The 22,688-nt window shown below is 44.2% G+C and overlaps 2 protein-coding genes across 2 annotated transcripts; one reads left to right on the top strand and one right to left on the bottom strand.

Moving 5' to 3' along the window:
- The first annotated feature begins 218 nt into the window (after positions 1-218).
- Positions 219-1,762, top strand: LOC125511121 (uncharacterized). Its single transcript, XM_048676409.2, has one exon. It carries the CDS (start codon positions 524-526, stop codon positions 1,577-1,579), a length of 1,056 nt encoding a protein of 351 aa, XP_048532366.2. The 5' UTR covers positions 219-523; the 3' UTR covers positions 1,580-1,762.
- A 7,513-nt stretch (positions 1,763-9,275) lies between these two features.
- Positions 9,276-13,609, bottom strand: LOC125511122 (KH domain-containing protein SPIN1). Its single transcript, XM_048676410.2, has 7 exons — positions 13,308-13,609; positions 13,031-13,119; positions 11,621-11,772; positions 11,148-11,264; positions 10,933-11,049; positions 10,310-10,453; positions 9,276-9,883 (listed from the first exon to the last, which is right to left on the bottom strand). Exons 1-7 carry the CDS (start codon positions 13,388-13,390, stop codon positions 9,740-9,742), a joined length of 846 nt encoding a protein of 281 aa, XP_048532367.1. The 5' UTR covers positions 13,391-13,609; the 3' UTR covers positions 9,276-9,739.
- Positions 13,610-22,688: the final 9,079 nt, after the last annotated feature.

Here is a 22,688-nt window from a genome sequence, read left to right as displayed (position 1 = left end):
TCCACATGGTTTATCCCAAATTGCCAGTAATGACCATTTGAAAACCTCCAAGTGGTCGTTCTTATCCTCCTCGGCCACGAGCCGGTCCGGTCCACCCCACGAATTTGAACTTCGCCTCCCCATTTCTTTCCTCCGGTACGAGTCCCAAACCCTCGGGAATATCCCCGCCCTCCGTTTGATCCGTGCCGCGATACTCCCGAGCCAGGCCCGGGAGGAGAGGAGGGGAGGGGAGGGAAATCCCGAGAGTGCCCCTGAACCGACCGGCCCGTGCTCCCCACCCTTTTTTGCTTTTAGCCCCCGCCTCCTCCGCCACTCGTCCTCCGGCTTCCACCGCAACCCCACAACCGCACGCCACCAACACCCCCGCCGCACCCGCCCCACCCACCGACGGACCAAACCCTAACCCTAGCCCTTCCCCCACCGCCGCCGCCGCCGCACGCGCTCCCATGGCGGGGCGCCGTGGCTGCTGAGCGCCAGCCCCCGATCGCGCGCGACCATGGATTGACCCGCCCGGACCCGAGGCATGGGGCCCAACCCTAGCCTGGACATGCTGGCCGCCGCGGCAGGGATGGAGTCGGCGGCTGCGGCTGCGGCTGCGGCGGAGGCGCAGCCGAGGGGCCGCGTGGTGCGGATCATCGTGCACGACGCCGACGCCACCGACTCCTCCTCCAGCGAGGACGAGTCGGCGCCGCCGCTGGCCCCGATGCCGACGACCAAGGAGGAGCGCCGGAGGGAGCGCAAGAAGCGCCGCCGCGTCATGGAGGCCGGGAGGAGGGACGACTCGGGGCCGCCGCAGCCGCAGGCAACCGGGGCGCGCACGCCCTCGGTGCGGTACCGCGGCGTGCGCCAGCGCCGCTGGGGCAAGTTCGCCTCGGAGATCCGCGACCCGATCCAGGGCCGCCGCCTCTGGCTCGGCACCTTCGACACCGCCGAGGAGGCCGCAGCAGCCTACGACGCCGCCAAGATCCGCATCAGCGGGAGCCGCCGCCCGGCCGACGGCGCCACCGGCTTCCCTTTCTCCTTCCCGCCGCCAGAGCCTGCCAAGCCGACCGTCTTGCGTCTTCCCATGCCGCAGCCTGCCAAGCCGACCATCCTGCGTCTTCCCATGCCACAGCCTGCCAAGCAGATTACCTCGCCGCCGCCTCCTCCTCCGCCTGAGCCTGCCAAGCCGGCCATCTCGCCGCCTCCTCTGCCAGCTAAGCCGTTCGCCCTCCCGTTGAAGCTGAGGCTGAAGCTTTCCTTCAATGCACAGGTCAAGGACAAGGGTTGGAACTGGTGCTCTGCAGGCGATGTCAAGGAGGAGGAGGAGGGGGACTGTGATGCCGAGGCAAAGGTTGGGGATGTGAGCATTGCAGGCGAGGTTAAGGTGGAGGGTGGGGGCTGCGCAGGGGAGGTCAAGGTGGAGGGCGGGGGCTGTGCAGATGGGTCGAAGGAGGCCGGCGGTAGCTCTGAGGTCAAGGCGGTCAAGCCGATGTGGGCGATGATCACCGGGAAACGAAAGAAGCGGTCAGGCTGCGGCACCCGTGTCGGCGCCCTCCACGCCTCCTCCGTCTGCGTCGAGGAAGTTGGCGGGACCTGAGGGAGGGTCCAACTATCCCCGTAATTACTATCGTTAGATCTTCTACTCTTCTGCCTAGCGTCGTCGTCCCATCTTCTTTGGTATTGTGTAATTTTTGTCAAGTACTAAACTCCTTGATGTGCAAACTCATGACCATCCTGTGATATGATTGTGGATGATTTAATGTATATACACCCTTCAATATGGTCGATAGTCGATGCCAAGGATATGCCACTTTGATGTGCAATGAAACTGATGTACTATAATATCCAAACTAAAATTCTTTATTGAGATATATATGTAGCTTTCATCTTGGATCAGTATGTAAGTTAGTGGGAAGCTATAGCAATCACTCCTGAAGTGGTAGTAGTTAAGAATTTGAGATGGTCTTTTCCTTTTAGAATGATGGTCTTTGTGAATTCTTCTCGAGAACAGATGTGCTTCTGCCAGTTAGATCAGTACTGTTACTTGATTTGTCTCATGTGTCCATGTCCAGGTTCAGTTATTTTCCTTTGTAACCTCTGTTTTATGTCATGTCCTGGTGTTAAGTGTTAACATCACCATGGCATGACTATTATATCACTTATTGAATGACTTGGTGGAATATGAATCTTGGTGACAGTAATGTGATGGTTGTAGAATTCGGCGATTTGCTTCATCCAGTTTTGTAGCTGAAATCTGCGGCATCTGTTGTTTCAATCTGATGCTGTTTTAATATTTGTGGTTTGAGTTCAGATGTTCTCCTTTTATCTACACTTCTTCACATCTAAAAAGTAAAAACACACACACAGCCTTTTCTGCTGTGTTGGTGCACATGGATGTGGAACAATGCTCATTTTGGTAGAAAGATTTGGAGTCTTGCCGAACTTATGCCTAACTGTTCTGCTACGGACACAGAAAAACATTTTTATGTGGTGTGCTATGTGCTTGTCTCACCAGTCTGGCCAACAAATCTCATGTTATCAGTCTGATGAGGGGCTGCACAATTTCATCAATTGAAAAGGTTCAATTCTAGTTGCTCGTGCCGGTGCAGTAATACTGTAGCACCACATGTTAGATGAGGAGTTCAATATAGTAAGTACTGTACTTACTATGTCCTTGCCATATAAAGCGTATTTTGATTGTTCAGACAACATTTCGATCACAATTATTCTGTTAGCATAGGGTTTAAGTGATATAAAATCACAAATCAAGAGTAGCTACTTTTTGGTAGGAATTACTTCTGATTTGATTGTGCCCTGGGCCAGAAGGTGTCCAGTGTTCTGCCTTCATATGGTCACAGGAAACATGATCTGGGAACCGAAAAGAAAATGCTGGATACAAGCCCATTCCTTCCAGCAAGTATTTATTCAAACGTCACTAGATCTGTCTTCAAATTTGAACAGATCTGATCCATAGTCGAATGTTTGAATACTTGTTAAGCTGCCTTTTCCACGACCGATTCTTGTTTTCGTCGAGTATGTTCAAGGGTATAAAATTACTTATGCAGTCTCCAAAACAACTATACGGCATTACCGTTGCAAATGTCTCCCGGGTGATTCCTGGCAGCAGCATATTATCCCATCTATGATGCCCAAGCAGAGACAAACATGCCTGACACCAAAACATGCCTGGGGCCGCATGTGGACTATTGTATTCACTAGAAACAAGGAGTCCAGTTTAGTGAGTATTCCCTCTGTCTGGATGCGTAAAGCGTATTTTGATTGGTCAGACAGAGTTTTGTCCAATGATTATTATTCTATTAACAGAAAGTTTTATGTGATATAAAATCATCATAAAAAATAAGTTCTTCTGAATACAATTCGGCGCGTGATCTTGGGGTGCCCGGGCCAGAAGATGACAGTGTTCGGTGGGGAACTATGGCAATTCATTCCTAAAGTCGTACGTAGTAGTTAAGAATTTGAGATGGTTTTTCTTTTTAGATTGATTGATGTTAACTGTGCTTCTGCCAGTTAGACCAGTACTGCTAAATGTTTTTTTGTCCCAAGTGTCCATGTCCAGGTTCAGTTATTTTCAGTTAAGGCATTTTTAAGCTCTGTTTTATGTTATGTCTTGGTGTTAACATCACCATGGCATGACTATATCGCTTATTAAATGACGTGAAAGTAATAATAACACTATAATGATAGTAGAATTCTCCAACTCCCTTCGTCCTGTTTTCTAGCTCAAATTGGCGGCTTCTATTGTTTCAATCTGATGCGGTTCTAGTATGTGCGGTTCTCAAGTTCAGTTATTCTATTTTTATCTACAATTCTAACATCTAGAAACGCATAGCCTTTTCTTTTGTCTTCTTGGTGCTCATCTTGGTAGAAAGATTTGGAGTCTTGTCTGAACTTATGCCTAACTGTTTGCCCATGGCACTGTCGAATATTTTTGTGTGGTGTGTTATTCAGTTACTCTGCTTGTCTCGCCACTTTGGCTAACAAACTCATGTTATCAGTCTGAGGGGCTGAGCAATTTCATCAACTGAAAAGGTTGAATCTAGCAGTGTTGCTTGTACCGGTGCAGCAACGTGGTTATGATGACTGCTTGGTGTTCTAAGCACTGTAGCACCGCATGTGGCTTATTCACCAGAAACAAGCAACCCAGTTCAGTAAGGATTCCCTCTGTCTGGCTATATATAGCGTATTTTGATCGGTCAGACAGTGTTTTGTCCAGCGATTATTCTACTGATAGAAAGTTTATGTGATACAAAATCACAATGTTTGTGAGGTTTCCTGGGACAGAAGATTTTCTAGTGTTCACTTTCTTCATGGTCACGGCAAAGACAAAGCTTGGAACAAAAAGGGAAACTGGATAGCCATTCCAGCAAGTATGTTTCTAACTCATCTTACACCGGTTCTCATTTTCGCCGAGTATGTTCAAGGCATTAATTAAATTACATCTGCATGTGCCTCTGTATCTTCAGAGCAACAGCACAGCATTACCGCGGCAAACGTCTACCACCTGATGATGCCCAGCAGCAGCATATCCCATCTATGATGCCAACCTGAGACAGACAAACATGCCTGCCTGAATCCAAGTTTGCCATGAATTCATACAGTCCTTCAATATAAACCGCTACGACCCACAAACTCTCACGGCATCCTCCCTTCCTTTCAGGAAGGACGCGAAATAAGAACTGGGCTGCTACATTGTCAATTCGGAAGCTCCGAGACCGAACCAAACACCTCAAGGCACGAGCTAGATGATGATCCTTGTAGTACCTTAAATGAGATATGTAGCTTTCATCTTGGATCGATATGGAAGTTAGTTGGGAACTATGGCAATCTTTTTAGAATGATGTTGGTCTTTGTGAATTCTTCTTCAGAACAGGTGTGCTTCTGCCAGCTAGATGAGTACTGCTAAACGATTTGTCTTACGTGTCCGTGTCCAGATTCAGTTATTTTCAGTTAAAGCCTTTGTAATCTTTATTTTGTGGCATGTCCTGGTGTAACATCACCATGGCATGACTATTATATCTCTTATTAAATGACTTGGTCGAATATGAATCTTGATGACAGTAATGTTATTTATGATAGTAGAATTTGGCAGTTTGCTTCATCCAGTTTTGTAGCTCAAATCGACGGCTTGTATTGTTTCAATCTGATGCTGCCCTAATAATTTTGGTTTTCTTAGGTTCAGATGTTCTCATTTTATCAACTTCTCTGTTGCGTTGGCGCATATGGAACGATGCTGGATCCTGTGTCAAACCTATGCCTAAACTGTTCTGCCACTGCAGTCACCTATTTTTGTGTCATGGTTATTCTGCTTGTCTCACCAATACAGCTATCTGACAATGCTCATCTCATCAATGTGAGGGGATGAACAATTGTCTAGTCGCTGCTACTTGTATGGTAACTTTGTTATGACTAAGCTGTGTTCTACTATTGATGCAGCTGCAAGTACCAGAAATAGGGAATCCAATTTAGCAAGTACTCCCTCTGTCAGGATATATAAAGCATATTTTGATTGCCCAGACAAAGTTTTGACCAACAATTATGCTACGGCTTATGTGATGTGAAAACGACAACAAAAAATAAGTACTTCCTTGTAGTAGTATGTATTAAGAAGCAGTTTTTTGCCGTAATTAACGATCAATACACTCCCTACGACAAGAGTTATGCAACGGAGGGAGTACTAAACATGATCTTGAGAAGATCACCTGGTAGCAACTCGACATGCCATAGAGCGTTGCTGCTCTAATTTGTGTGTTCATCAAGTTCAGATGTTTTCTCTTTATCTACAAAAACTTGCCTTTGAACGATGCTGGGGTCTGCACAGCTTGTGCGGTTGTGCCTAACTGTTTTCGCTACGGCGCAGTCACCTATTTCATCAACAGAAAAAGTTTGTGCTGGTACAATAATTTAGTCCTGTCTGCTTGGTGTTACGCAGCTACAAGTGCTGTCTATGGTACCGTAACAGCAGCACATGTGGTCCATTCGTTAGAAATAATGGATCCAGTTAAGTAAGTACTCCATCAGCCCCAGTTTATAAAGCGCATTTTGATTGGCCAGGCATGTTTTCACCAACATTTATATTCTATTAATATATGGTTTAGGAGCTACAAAATCACAATCAAAAGCAAGTACTTCTGAAATATGAATTAACCGCGTGAGGTGTCCGGGGCCATAACATGTCCATCCAGTCTTCACCTTCTGCCAGTCACAGGGAAGGTAAGCTCAAGCCTTTGTGGATTCTTCTTCAGAACAGATGTGCTTCAGCCAGTTACTCCCTCCGTTCCGAATTACTTGTCTTAGATTTGTCTAGATACGGAGGTATCTAGCACTAAAATGAGTCTAGATACATCCGTATCTAGACAAATCCAAGACAAGTAATTCGGAACGGAGGGAGTAGATGATTTATCTTATGTGTCCATGTCTAGGTTCAGTTGTTTTCGGTTTAAGGCCTCTGTAAGCTCTGTTTCGTGTCATGCCATGGTGTTAACATCACCATGTCATGGCTACACCTCTAACTGCGTGATTTGGCAAGATATGAATCTTGTTGATTACAGTTTGATCCATCAATTCTGTAGCTCAAGACAGTGACATCTATAGTTTCAAGTTGATCTTGTTCTAATTTACATTTCTAACATCTAGAAACACGCAGCCTTTTCTTTTGTACTGGTGCAAGTGGGAAAAAAATTACTCATTCTTCTGGTCTCAACTGTTTTGCTAGTCAACTACTCCCTTCGTCCAAAAATATTTGTCATCAAAATGGATAAAGAATGATGTATCTAGAACTAAAATACATCTAAAGACATCCCCTTTTATTCATGATGACAAGTATTTCCGGACGGAGGGAGTACTCCGTATTTCTGTGTGGTGTGTTATTCTGCTGGTCTCACCAGTATGGCTAGCAAGGCTCATGTTATCAATCTGAGGGGCTGGAAATTTTCATCAGCTGAAAAGGTTTAATCTAATACTCCCTTCGTCCCATAATATAAAGAGCGTTTTTGACACTGCACTAGTGTAAAACACGCTCTTATATTATGGGACGGATGGAGTAGCTTGTACCATTGCAATAACTTGAATGTGCCTAGGCGCTAGGTGACAACAGAACACCTAGCGCTTAATAATGCTAGGCGTGCGGTTAGGCGAGCTAGGTGCTAGGCAGTGGTGAAACGCATAATTAACGTCTAGTGCTTTTTTTCTTGCTATACTCAAGTGTCAACTGAATGCGGCTAGAACTGCAGTGACAACACATTTCGGTAGAAATATAAAGTGTATTTTGATTGTTCTGGGTACAACCATTTAAGATGTGCTCGTTTTGGTAGTAGAAAGATCTGGAGTCTTGTCGAACCTGTGCCCAACTGTTTTATTTTGCTATGGCAGCTGTCTATTTCTGTGTGGTGTATGTAACACTGCTGGCCTCACCAGCCTGGCTAACACAGCCCATGTTTATCAGTCTTAGAGGCTGAACAATGTATCAACTGAAGAAGTTCAATCTAGTTGCATGCACTGGTGCAGTAACTGTCGGGTATTCACTTCACTACAAATAAGGAATCCAGTTTAGCAAGTATTCCCTCTGCCCGACTATATAAAGCGTATTTTGATTGGTCAGACAGAGTTTTGCCCAACGATTATGATATAAAGTTGCAATAATAAAAAGTAAGTGCTTACGGATGCGAATTCGGCGTGTGATCTTGAAGTGTCCGGTGTTTCGCCATCATGGTCACAGGAACGGTAAGCTGGAAACCAAAAAAAGAAGGCTGGATACCACCATTCCAGCAAGTATTTAGTCTAACGTCGACAGATCTATCTTGAAAATTCAACAGTCCTAACTCACAGTCCAATGTTTGGAAACTTCTTAGGCCGATCATTTTCACAGGATCCGCGATCGATTCTCATTTTGGCCGAGCATGTTCAAGGTATGAAATAACATCTGCATACGCGTCTCTATCTTCGAAACAATACGGAATTACCACCGCAAATTTCGCCCGGGTGATTCAGCATATCCCATCTATGATGCCAACCAGAGACAACCAAACACGCCTGAACCCAAAATTGTCATGAATTCATACGGTCCTCTAATATAAACCGCCAAGATCCACGAACAACGATGGCATTAAGAACTGGGTTGCTACATTGTCAACTCGAAAGTTCCTAAACCGAGCCAAACACCTTAAGGCACAAGCTGATGATCCTTATACCTTAAAATGAGATATGTAGCTTTCATCTTGGATCGATATGAAAGAAAGTGGGAAAAATCACCCGTGAAATGGTACTAGATAAGAATTTAAGATAGTCTTTCTTTTCAGAAAGAAGGATGGTCTTTTTTAATTCTTCTTCAGAACAAATGTGCTTCTGCCAGTTACTACATCAGTATTATTAAATGATTTCTGTCTGATGTGTCCATTTCCAGATTGAGTTATTTTCAGTTAGGCCTTTGTAAGCTCTGTATCATGTCATGTCCTACTTACCATGGCATGACTATATCTCTTAGTGAATGACTTGGTGGAATATGAACCTTGATGACAGTAATATTATGATAGGGGAATTCGGCCATTTGCTTTATCCAGTTATATGTTTCAATATGATGTTGTTCAAATAACTGTGGTTTTAAGTCAAAAAAGTATCTTTTCATCTACAATTCTACTCCTGATATAACACGCATGGAGTAACATATAGAAACACACAGCCTTGCCTTTCAGGTTGGTGCACATGGATGTGGAACAATGTTCATATTGGTATTAGGATTTTGAAACTTATATATGCAATGTTTCGCTACGGCACTGTCAAAATATTTTTCTATGGCGTGTTATTCTAATTTTTTCGCCAATCTGGCTAACAAATCTCATGATATTAGTCTAGGGATAGAACAAATCTGTTGATATAAGTCTAAGGGACTGAACAATCTATCAAACTGATATCTATTTGAACGCGGCTACAACTTTCTTCCTTTAGGTCCAATGTTTGATAAACTTCTTAAGCTGATTTTTCCACCGGATACACCCACACATGCATATGCCTCTGTATCCTCCAAACAACAATAATACAGTATTACCGCGGCAAACGTCTCCCACGGGATTCCCAGCAGTAACATCCCATCTGTGATGCCAAGCAGAGGCAAACAAACATGCCAGAACCCAAAACTGCAACAAATTCATCACAGTTCAACAATATAAACCACAAAGATCCATGAACACTGATGACATTAAAAACCAGACTTCGACTTTGTCGGTTCGAAACCTCCACGGTCTGAACCAGACACGACAACTCCACAAGGCACAAGCAGATGATCCTTATACCCTTTTTTATTATTATCCGCGACTCCATAATGCAGAAGGGTGGATAATATACAAGGAAGTTCCGACGCCTAACAGGGGGTGGAAAGGAAAACATGAAAGCTCACATACTCGGGCCTCTCTAGTCTGTCTGTCATGGAGATCACCTACCATCATAGCACCACATTACTAGGGTTAACAGTCAATTAACAAATAAAGCGAATGTTATAGGACCTTACAGCAACCAAAGCTGGGCCGACCCACCGACCCAGGACTCTACTACTTCCACTGTCCCAGCGGCTTCTCCTTGTCCGCAGGAGAGACCGCAGACTCATACTGACTCGTCTAGCGAAATGCAGGGCGTCGCTTCCTTCAAGTGCGCCCGCGGCAAACGTTGCCCGGAGACATGGCGTCCCCATTGGGGGGCACATAAGGCACCTGGACAATACCGGTAACGATGAGGGGTGGCTCCTTCCCTACTGGCCTGTTTTCGCACGCTTCATGCCACCATTGCTGAATGGGGAGACGCTCCCCGGATGAGGGCTGTCCTCTCGCAGGGTTGAGTTTAGCATCGCCAGCTCCCGGAGCTGTTGCCTCTTGTAGATATCCTGTGTCTCATCCTGCAGCAGAAACCAACATGGCTTTGTGAGTGAGGCATGTCCAGAGTGCTTGCCGTCTGTAAACAAAAAGCATTCTTGGACAAGCAAGCCGCCATGGTATGCATGTGCAATTGTAAGTAAACACAAGTTCCAGATAATAAATGAGAAATGAAAATGTACTCCACAAAATATAAAGGGAACCAATTGAGAGAGATCAATAATGGTAATAATCCAAATTCAAGAAAAAGATATACTGTATCTGCTAGGTGGTGACCACTAGCACTAGAGAAGGTGGAAGCAACATTTTTATATGTGATTCCTCACATTATCAATTATTATTTTATTAAAAAGAATTTTCATGGTATTATAAACTATAAAAGGATAACTGGGTATTTCATTGGCTTTCTTCAGAAAGCGAATATGTACATGGAAACATTAATTACTTACCACTGGCTTTAGCAGTTCTTCTAGAATTTCCTGTGCATGTCTCAATCTGGCATCAATAATATTGGCTGGGAACTCAGCCTCTATCAAGATATGAAGTTGTTCACTCAGATGCTCATAGCCTGGTTTTCCTCGCAGCTTGTCCTCCTTGAAGAAAAAAAGAAAAAAAAAGTGAAACTTAAGTTCTCAGCAACGTAGTAGAAACACAAGGTGAGAGGCAAAAAAGCAAGCAATGGAACCTACAGGCAAAAATTGCCAAACAGGAAAACAGATTTACGAGGAATAAAAAGAAAGTTGACAAGTAAACTGGACAGAATAGAAATATATCGCACGTCGGTGTAAAAGTAAAGTTATCGTGAAGAAAAAATAATTAGCTTGCAGTTACATAATTATGGGTTAGGAAAGGGGTAGGGAGTTCCAGGAGAAAGTTAGAACACATAATCATCCAATGGGGTTATGAACAGGTTGTGAAAAGCCAAACATGGTGATGGATGAGATCCGTAGAACTGGAGGACGATTCCAGTAAACTTACTCAACTTAATATGCAACCCAATTTGCAGACTTCAGAAAAAAATGTATAATTTAACTTCAGGGGGTGCAGATCAAACATTGCGAACTTTGGTTACCTTCCCTGGATCTTTGATGGAACCCTTTCCTCTGATGAAAACGCGACAACCAGTAGATGCTTCTACCCGCTTTAGAGAATTGCCTCTAGGTCCTAGAATACGTCCCACAAAATTGAACTGCCGTGAAAGCAAAAGTTATATCAGCAAAGGAATAAAAAATGGATCAATCATCATTCTGTGTAAAAATAAAATTGCACAAGTTAGAGGCAGCGTACACTCGGATAAGAATCAACTGGGACCTCCAAGCGTAGAATCTTCTTCATGACATGAGAGCTAGGGCTTGGTGGCGCTCCTTGCCAATCCATACTATTTCCTTGAGGAAAACCTAACCTCTTTTGAATAGTTCAAAATGGCAAAGCACAAACGATTCATCAGTATCGTTTCATGAAATAAAAATATTTGGAAGAATGTGCACAACATGAATAACAGACAATATTTTCCACCAAAAAAAACCCACATTTACATTGTATTATGAATTTTATATATCATAGTATCATATTGCAGACCCAAAAAGTTTACTATAACTTATGTACCGACAGGGTCCATTTTATAGATAATAATGGCTAAAACTCTCACAGTGAAAGCATGTACCTTCTGGAGTATAAAGGTGCAATAGCGTGATCTACTGGATTGGAAACATATTTTATTTCTTCCTTAACAAATAAATATGTAATGAATGAATGTCTACCTCTTGGTGCAGTCCATTCCAAGGACTGAACCCATTGCCAGAGAGATTGGATCTTGGATTTGGTGAAGACATTGGACTAGGACTTCTGAATCGATGTCTATCGAAATCACTGAATCCAGGGTTGTGGGCAGAGTTTGACACCCGCATAATCTCTGAGTAACAAGAAGGTCAGGTGAGAATTTAGATCAAAAGAAATGGATAAGCTATTGATTACAAACAGAATTTTGTACATCGATGTTAGGTTATTTTTCACAACCAAGACACGATATAATCATACAATGGATAAACACTGACTGGACAAAGGCAGATATCAAAAAGCATATGCACATAGGAACCAGATCCAAGATATTCGTATGATCATTCACAGTAGGTCCATAACACCAACCATTCCTTTTTCAATCCTCATAAAAACATCAACCGTTCCTTAGATATACTTATCTAATATACATACAACATGCTGATGGCCAGCGTATAGTTCGTTCTACAGGCTGGTCTAACCAAGAGACATTAGAGTGTGATGCAGTCGATGTAAAATTTGATCAAACACCACCATTTAAACAAAAGAATTCTTGATAGCCTCACTGAAGATAGTGAATCCCTCAGGCTAATATGTGAGATAAAGAAAATCCCATAAATCATGATCCAAGCATGTGTGCTGCACGCAGAAAAAAGAGTCAGACGGTCTAAGCATGCCCTATAGAAAGAGGCTGAGTATCAAGTGAAGTATTCCTATAATCAGCCCAGTTTGCAGAAGAACTTCATAGTTATATCAAAAGATGTTTATATGTAGTGAGGCTGGAAATGAGCAAGGCCGCAGGATATCTCAACAACTCTTTGGTTGATAATGTCATTGATTTATTTGACAGCGATATATATGCCGACGTTCATATACAGCATTTAGTGTTGTCCAGTGTATATACAATCCACAAACTTAAGCACTGCTTTTTACATGGTACAGTTAAGATGAACCCTAGATCAGACATATGGTTCTCACCAATGGTGGGATGATTTGCTAAGATACCAGACAAGTTTCCAACAGCAATCGACCACCATATGCCAGTCAAGAAGAAGATTGATCTACCTCATTGCAAACATAGATTGCAACAGAAGGATTGATCAACATTACCGCGCATAACTGCAATCATCTAATTCTCGCCCCGACGAATGAAAACATCGCAGTATGTATAAAATGAAAACAGAGTGTCATCCAAGCAGTGAATGCACCAGAGACCATACAACCAGGCAGCAACAACCAATGCCATCTAATCTAAAGTGGGCAGTATCCAAGCCCTGCAGCCATGTACTTCCGTATCCATGGTTGCAGAGGAACACCACTACCGTGCATAAACAGAGGAAAATCACATCAGCCTGCAGACAAAACAGTAAAAAGGGGAGATCAGGAGATCTCACCTTGGCTCAGCAGCTTGCTGCATATGGGCAGCACCTGCATGAAAGGCCCCAGCTTCTGGTGCTCGGCGAGCAGCTCGGCCAAGTACTGGCTGCACAAAACCATTAATTACAGAGCAATCACATCACCATCTCCATTCACCCATCAAAGCGACCAAACCCAACAGGAAGAAAAGAAAACACAGCGCACGATAATAATAAATAAAAAACCAATCTTGCCACCACGAATTGGCCAAGAAACAAGCAAAGAAACCAAGAAAAATCCGTGCGCCGCCTCTACCTATCGACATCTGGGTTGCTTCTAATCTGGGGGGATAGGTTCCTGGAAGGGGAGAACCCCTGCTGGCCGTACAGCCCGGACATGGCGGCGGCGGGCGGCGGCGGCCGCTCCCGCTCCGGAGAGGCGGAGACACAGGGCGCCGCAGCCGAGGCCGAGGCGGGGTGGTGGCGGTGGTGTGTGGGTGGGGTGGCAGGGAGAGGAGAGGAGAGGAGAGGTGGAAAGGCTCGCTGCTTTAGGGTGCGTGCAGCCTGCAGCGGCAGCAGCCAGCGTAGGGGGGGAGAGAGAGAGGGGGGGAGGTGTTGGGGGCTGCCGCTCTGGAACCCTTTTCTCTCTCTAGAGCTGGCCTCCCCCGCTAGGTTGCAACGCGCCAGCACGGCACCCCCCGTTGGAAAGGCTTTATCAAAAGCCACAATTTCCTCACAACAATAAAATGGGGGAGGAAAATAGGTCTTTTCGATTTTTTGTGAGTCACATCGTGTCTGTGTCTGGACTCTGCATGACAACACCAAGTTTTCTCTGGTTTATGTGAAACCGTTTTATTCTTTCCGCGAAAGGTCCAGGCGGTGCAGCTGTCGCCGCGGTTTTCGTAATTTGTTTTCGTCGTGCCGATGGATTTATTTTCCATATTTAAAATAAGGCATAATACCACTGAAAAAGGTTCTTCGTTATATTCTAAATCAACGGCGTCGTTTTAATAGACACCTGTAGTTTCGCGGTTTATTCGGAAATCATTTTCTCCTTTAAAAGGTCTACGGAACGTCTGGGTGGTGTAGCCACTTCCACGTGTATCACGGCACGTCAACAAAATCGCTCCCGGGACGTAAAGATAGAAGCACTGCTGGAAAAATATGTTTACCTATCTAATCTTGATTTTTGCTAGTTTTTTTATAGGAAACTGTGGTGTTGCTATTTTTATAGATCACACCTAAAAAGAATATATTTTGCATATAGTATTTTGGTTATTTTTGCCACCATATGTGAAGATTTTGTTTTTCATATGTATAGTTTAGGAGTCCTATGGAAGAATGACACGCAAAGACATATATACATGATTACAGTTACATGCATATGTGAAATTTTCAAACATGTAGAACTCTTGTTCCATCACCCAAAAAAAAGAATTAGTCAATGTGGCACATAGACTTTGTCATCCCAGGGAAAATGATGTCTTTACGTAGTTGTACTCCTTTCTTGTGGATATGGATGCACAAGCTTATTGATCACGACATATATGTTTCAAAATAAACATGTGTTACCTATTTAATAAATACCCCAAAGTAAGTTTTTCTTTAATTTATCATGGTTATCATTCATTAAATATTTTAACGCGTAGAATCACATCATTTCATTTATAATTAGAGTGTTATTATGTCCAACCTGTATTTCCCTGCAAGCCCTTTGAGACAAATATGCAGCAACCAAAATCTACTAATTAATTCCCTGCAATAAATCTACTAATTAATTTCCTTTGTTAGTGCAGGAAAGTAAAATGTGGTTGTCCAGCTGTCAACAGCTAGAATACCTATTGTTTTAATGTGCTCAAAACTATGGAAATACAGAAAGAATTAGCATCTAATAAACATGAGACACATGTTAGTGGGGCCCCGCTCCCTCTCAAGTGTAGTGATCGAATGCCTGGCAAATTTGGGCAAGCCAAAAATCCCCATGTCACACTCGTTCTTCCAAACTGTCCATTTCGTCACTAGGGTCAGTTCCAAATCCAGCCTTTTCTCCATTTCCCCCAAACCTAAATTTAACTCCCCATCCAACATGCAGGTGGCTCTTTTATTATCTCCCAAAAAATTTGGCTTTCACGCATTTAGTGGGCACGGCCCCCCTTAGCGACCAGGACCGTACACAAATACAAATAAAAAAATACACATGTAAATTGTAATAGCTCACATTCATGAATAGGTGTGTATTTGTCCAAGCACGCGACAGGAACACTTTCTAATCACTGTTTGAGCTGCTAACGAGTGTCCAGCAGCGGCCCACGAATTGGCTCCGTCCACCCGTATTTCGTGATGCTGCTGTTTCCCGTATGGGATCGTCGGCAGTTGGTTTGGGATCGTCAACATGGCCGTCGCCGTCAGCGCACAAGCTATAGAGCAAGTTCGGCCTTATCGCCAACACACAGGGGATCACTGGCGTGTTCGAGCTAGTCGTCGTGCGGCGGGTACTGTTTGTATACATCGTAATTACGACCGACGACGACGATGGATTATATTGCACCGACCCAGCGCGAACAAATTAGAAAAATAACTAGAGAATTAATGGGACGGTGCTAGAATAAACACAAGGTGTCGTATTCGGTTTCAGGTATTTTTTTGACATCTAGACCCGCTCTCGAATGCTGCGGACGAAAACCCGTGGTAGTTACCGGAGGCTTTTGAAAGTGAATGGTTTCTTTTCCTTTTAGCATAGCATAACCAACATGCACATACACTCGTCTCTGTGACGCGCGCACACACGTCCTGCCTCTGTGAGAATAGTTTCTTTGTTAGATTTTTCTAGATTTACCCCCGCAAAAAAATCTAGATTAAATAAGTCCACGAATGACCGTCCGAAGAAAAACTCAACGGATAGTTTACATGCTCCATGTGTTTAATAAGAAATAAAAATCAGATGACTCATGAATCGGGAAAGTGTCCTTCTCGCGAGCTCATATGCATCCTCACTGATCAATAAATTCGACAAAAAATAGTAAAAACAAACATTAAAAAATGTTCTACATGCGTGCAAAGTTTCCTGGATAAAAGATGTTCCGAAATGCTCCTAAAAAACAAAATCGATGCTCCAAAATGCGCTTAAAAACGAACTTTTGGAGCATCAATTTTGTATTTTAGGAAGCATTTCGGAATATTGTTTCTTCAAGAAAATTTTCACACATGCATGTTGAGAGTTTGTCAATGTTTGCCCCCCCCCCCCCCCCCCCCCCAAAAAAAAACTCAGTTTTTTGTTTTAAACTATTTTTTAAAGATTTTACTGTTTACAGGGAGCATATGAGCTCGTGAGCACAAACTTCATGTCCTACAAACCGGTGGTTACAAAAAGATAATGTGTCGTATTCGATCTCAAGTATCAATTTGTATCCACGGCCACTCTTGAGTGCAATAGTTGAAAACCAATCAAATCGCTTGCTCAGATTGCAAGAGGTTTTACCGTGTCCAATGGTGATCTTTTTCCCTACTAATTCAACAAATAATCATCATGCTCAATCTTCTTAGAAAATTGACATGCTCCATATTTTAAAAATAATGTGTTCTCCTACTTTACCACGTAACGTTTGAGCTTGCATTAATAAGCTTGGTACTTCGACGCCCGAAGGATTTGAATGCATTTTTGAATTTTTGTAAGGGTATTTTCTTAAGGGTTCGTGTTTTGTAATATAGCAAATGGTCCACACGTTGTTGCGAAATATTTTGCAATACATTTCAATACGATTTCATTGCATGAAAGATGAATATTTGAAGTAACAATATGATAACTAGAACAAAAAATACATTTGATTTATTGTGTTTGATTATTGGATAGTTGTAAAATATGTACTCCCTCTATAAAGAAATATAAGAGCGTTTAGATCACTAAAGTAGTGATCTAAACGCTCTTATATTTCTTAACGGAGGGAGTAACATAGAACTCCCTCCGTTCCTAAATATTTGTCTTTTTAGATATTTCAAATGGACTACCACATACAGATGTATATAGACATATTTTAGTGTAGATTCACTCATTTTGCTTCGTATGTAGTCACTTGTCGATATCTCTAGAAAGAAAAATATTTAGGAATGGAGGGAGTAGAATGGAAATTCTAGTGAAAGATTACATGTTGAGGTGTTTTTCTCCTATGCATGGTTGGATAGTTTGATGTAATGTAAAAGGTCCCTACTTATATAATTTCCTATGGCGTGCACATGCAGACGTTCCAAGGAAGGTGCGGCTGGACGGTGACGGGGAGTAGTTGCGACAATGGCCGATTGAGGAGGTAGAGACACCGAGGAGCAAAAGAGTCTGTCGTCAATTGGTTGGAGTGCACATGAACACCGGTAGGGTGAAGGAGATCACTGGTGTGGGACACAAACTATTTTTTCCCAACCTAAACCATCCTAATGTTTCCCTTCACAATTTTATCAAAAGCTGGGGGCTGTGCCCCCCCCCCCCAGTACACATAGTTTTGCTTCAGTAGTCTAGAACCACTAGATGATACCCCTCACGTTGTTCCGGAATGTTTTGCAATATATTTCAATACGATTTGATTGCATGAAACATGAATATTTGAAGTAACAATATGAGAACTAAAACTAAAATACATGTGATTTATTCTATTTGATTATTTGCTAGTTGTAAAATATGTAGCATAGTAGAATTGAAATTCTCGTGAATGTTTGCATGCTGAGGTGATTTTTTTTTCTTGCGCGTGGTTGGATAGGATGTACTGTAAAAGGTCTCTACTTATATTATTGCCTATGATGTGCGCATACAGATTGTTCTAAGGAAGGTGTGGCTAAACGGCGACAGGAAGTAGCTGCAACAATGGTCGATTGAGGAGATAAAGACATTGAGGAGCAAAAGAGTCTAGTTGGTTGTGTTGGAAATATGCCCTAGAGGCAATAATAAAATGATTATTATATTTCCTTGTTCATGATAATTGTCTATTATTCATGCTATAATTGTATTATCCGGAAATCGTAATACATGTGTGAATACATAGACCACAATGTGTCCCTAGTGAGCCTCTAGTTGACTAGCTCGTTGATCAACAGATAGTCATGGTTTCCTGGCTATGGACATGGGGATGTCATTGATAACGGGATCACGTCATTAGGAGAATGATGTGATGGACAAGACCCAAACCTAAGCTTAGCTCAAAGATCATGTAGTTCGTTTGCTGTAGCTTTTCTGAATGTCAAGTATCATTTCCTTAGACCATGAGATTGTGCAACTCCCGGATACCGTAGGAGTGCTTTGGGTGTGCCAAACGTCACAACGTAACTGGGTGACTATAAAGGTACATTACAGGTGTCTCCGAAAGTGTCTGTTGGGTTGGCACGAATTGAGACTGGGATTTGTCACTCCGTATGACGGAGAGGTATCTCTGGGCCCACTCGGTAATGCATCATCATAATGAGCTCAATGTGATCAAGTGGTTGATCACGGAATCATGCATTACGGTACGAGTAAAGTGACTTGCCGGTAACGAGACTGAACAAGGTATTGGTTTACCGACGATCGAGTCTCGGGCAAGTAACGTACCGATTGACAAAGGGAATTGAATACGGGATTGATTAAGTCCTCGACATCGTGGTTCATTCGATGAGATCATCGAGGAGCATGTGGGAGCCAACATGGGTATCCAGATCCCGTTGTTGGTTATTGGCCGGAGAGCCGTCTCGGTCATGTCTACGTGTCTCGCGAACCCGTAGGGTCTACACACTTAAGGTTCGGTGACGCTAGGGTTGTAGAGATATGAGTATGCAGTAATCCAAAAGTTGTTCGGAGTCCCGGATGAGATCCTGGACGTCACGAGGAGTTCCGGAATGGTCCGGAGGTGAAGAATTATATATAGGAAGTGTAGTTTCGGTCATCGGGAAAGATTCGGGGTCACCGGTATTGTACCAGGACAACCGGATGGGTCCTGGGGGTCCACCGGGTGGGGCCACCCATCCCGGAGGGCCCCATGGGCTGAAGTGGGCAGGGGAACCAACCTATAGTGGGATGGTGCGCCCCCCCTTGGGCCCCCCTGCGCCTAGGGTTGGAAACCCTAGGGTGGGGGGCGCCTCCACTTGCCTTGGGGGCACTCCACCCCCGTTGGCCGCCGCCCCCTTGGGAGATCCCATCTCCAGGGCCGGCGCCCCCCAGGGGGCCTATATAAAGGGGGGAGGGAGGGCAGCCGCACCGGAAGTCTTGGCGCCTCCCTCTCCCCTGCTACACATCTCCCTCTCGCAGAAGCTCGGCGAAGCCCTGCTGCAATCACTGCTGCATCCACCACCACGCCGTCGTGCTGCTGGATCTTCATCAACCTCTCCTTCCCCCTTGCTGGATCAAGAAGGAGGAGACGTCATCCGCTCCGTACGTGTGTTGAACGCGGAGGTGCCGTCCGTTCGGCACTTGGTCATCGGTGATTTGGATCACGGCGAGTACGACTCCATCTTCCCCGTTCTCTTGAACGCTTCCGCTCGTGATCTACAAGGGTATGTAGATGCAATCTCACTACTAGGGAAAAGCCTATACACAGAATTTTACCAGTAGCGATGTACAAAATCAAGCGCCGCTGCTACTTAGTAGCAGCGCGTGTAAATAAACCGCGCTACTGCTATGACTTTAGCAGTAGCGCGTACTAGCGAAAAGCGCTGCTGCTACGTTTGAACTGGGCGCACATGGCTAGCCCAACCTAGCAGTAGCGCGTATAATGGCCCAGCGCTACTGCTAATCTCCTTAGCTGCAGCGTGTATTCCAGAACGCGTTGTAGCTAACGTAGCAGTAGCACCCTTTCTGGAACGCGCTACTGGTACTTCTGACTTAATCACGCGGTTCGTCCTTCCCCACGGCCACTTCATCCCCCAAATCAACTCCACTCTCGCCGCCGCCGTCGCCCCTCGGTCGCCGCGCGCTCTCCCCACGCCGCCCCCGACCCCAGATTCAACGCTGGCCCCGCCCCCGACCCCGACCTCAACGCCGCCCCGGACGCCGCCCCCGCCCCCCCCCCTCCCGACCTCAACGCCGCCCCGGAGCCCCGACCACGACCTCGACACCGCCTGCCCCTCCCTCGTCGCAGGCACCCGAGGTGAGCACGCCTGCTCCTCCCTCTCCCCTACCTCTGCCTAGGGTTTCTACCTCCATCAAATTAGTTAGGGTGGAAACGAATCGGATGCGGATGCAGCTCAAATGAGTTAGGGTTCATGTAAGGGTGAAAACGAATCAAATTTCTAAGATAAATCATAAAACGAGTAAAATTTGACCACTTATTTCACTTTATAGTTGGATAATTGGAATATCCGCTACCACTTTCCGCCCCTATAGGTTCATCAAATTAGATGGTAATTAGGGCAGTAGTTCTTAGGTACTAATTAGTTAGTAAGAACTAGGTACTAATTAGGTACTAGAATATTTTTATTTATAGTAAGTTTATTTTTAGTAAGAACTAGTTGAATTAATAGAACTAGTTAGTAAGAACTTGTTGCTATTTTTTTAGTTAAAGCAATTTTCCCGCATCGACGTGGACGATGCCTATCCCGCATCCTCGTCGTCGAGTCGGCGGAGGACGACACCTTCTTGACCAGATGGGCCATGTCCGGGACTGGGCTCCGCCGGGGTGGTACTGGGAGGCGCTACCTACCGGGGGGCGCAGGTTGGTGAGGAGCCAGCCTGTCGTTGACCCGAACCTTCTTTCGTGGCGGTCGCGTGGGCAGTGACGGTCCAGAGGCTCGAGGACTCCGCGGAGGTGGTGCGTCAACGTGTCAGTGAGGAGGACGCGCACGTCCGTCGCTACTTGTTTGCGTTGGAGCACAGGTTCTCCAATACCTGGCAGGTTCTCCAGGGATCTCACTAGAGCTATGATCCCGTGATGGTTCCTTCTCTGTGGGTGTCCACCGCCCGCACCGATACCCGTCGTGTGCTAGGGTTTTAGTTGTACTAGTGATGTTATATGTATGACACTATTCGGGATGTATTAGTGATAATATTCGACGATGTACGGACGCATGAGATGATTTACTTTTGCTTATTGAATGCATGCTAATTTGAGTCTTATAAGATATTTTGAAATGTATATCTTGTGTTGCTCAATATCCAAGTGGCCAGTCATGTTTGCAGGTTACACCTCCGAGTGGCCTATGTTTTGTCGGAGTGTTGATTCATTTCCGTTCCGGCAAATTTCAGGTGCTCGATATATCCTATTTTAGCAAAGATCATGCCGGATTTTTCCGTGAATTTTGGCATGACTTTTGCCAGAATATGTAGGAAATATCGAGTGCCCCGGATTTGTGTGTTGAGTATCCTGGTAGTTGTCTTTTATCGATTTTCAATTAATGTTTTAACTATGAACATAGGAAAAATGTCTGACGACAAAAAGGATTTCGGTATTTGCAAATACTGCGAAGACGAGCGCGGCCTGTGCGACGAAATCTTCCTAGATGATGATAGGCGCTTCAGCATCAAGCTGGACGAGAACTTCGAAGTGGATACAGTAAGTCACAACGACAAGTCTTTTTTCGTAATTAAGCATGACATCTGCTTCATTTGCTTCAACTTATATTTTTTTTTACTATTCTACTAGCGTATCCCCTGCCATGCAAGAGTTTTTGTATTGGATAAGATAGGTTTCGGTCATACTATGGAGGTAAAGAAAGTTTATTTGAAGACCAAGCATGGTTATATTTCCCACGCAAAATTATACAATTCAGACGACTACACCTATTTTGGATGCAAAACATGGCGAGCACTATGCAAGACTTATGCATTTCAGCCTGATATGGTTATCACCTTTGATATTCGTCCGGAAGATGATATTGAAGGTAATACCGACATCTGGGTCGATGTGCAGACGCCTCCAGTTACACCAAAATGTAAGTTTCTCAGCCATATTTATGTCTTTGATATTGTTTATTCAAAAATAGTTGACAACTAATTTGTATTGTCAGCTTATTTCGGTGCAAGCAAACATGTCCAGCGCTTGGTAGACAGGACCTACTACTGTCCCGGGGCTGAACTAAACTGCGAGAAGCTAAGTCATTATGTTTCATGGCTTGAGGATCTTGATACCGTCAAGACAAATTTTCTTCCTGGACTTAGAAATCTTAGTACTGAAAACGTGCGACCAATAGTGTTCGTCATGAACTACGGCCACATCTATTTAGGAAGGATGGTAAGATTTTTACTATTTGTCCTCAATGCATCTTTTCCATACATTATTTGTGAAGCTAAACTTCATTGCTAAGTATGTGACCATACGATGTTCTTCAACAGGGACTCCCGATGAATGTTGTGCCTTATGAGATCGAGACTAAAGGTACCATGAGTATTATTAGCTTACGGCCAAGATATCCTACATGCTACTTTAGTGCATTCAAGATCAGCGATGAATGCTTAATAGTGCAAGACTGGACCAGATATGTGATGGGGGAGCGCAGACAAGTACTAGGGGGCAGCAAACAGATGTGCTACCCAAAATTAGGAGACAGGTTCATCTGCATGCTCCAACTTGATCAAGGAGGAGAGCTACACATGTTTTATGTTGTTTTACCTAAGAGAGAGCAGCAGGAGTGATTAGCTAGAAATGAGTTTGAGGATGATGATGTGCTACACTATTACTATGATGATAAAATAGCTAGTGTTGGTGGTAATGACTGATGATTATTATTAGCTAGTGTTAGTGGTGATTAA

This window comes from Triticum urartu, chromosome 5A (assembly GCF_056163025.1).
Source record: "Triticum urartu cultivar PI428250 chromosome 5A, HENAU_Tu73, whole genome shotgun sequence".
Lineage (NCBI taxonomy): Eukaryota > Viridiplantae > Streptophyta > Magnoliopsida > Poales > Poaceae > Triticum > Triticum urartu.
This window is presented reverse-complemented; position numbering and strand designations above follow the sequence as displayed.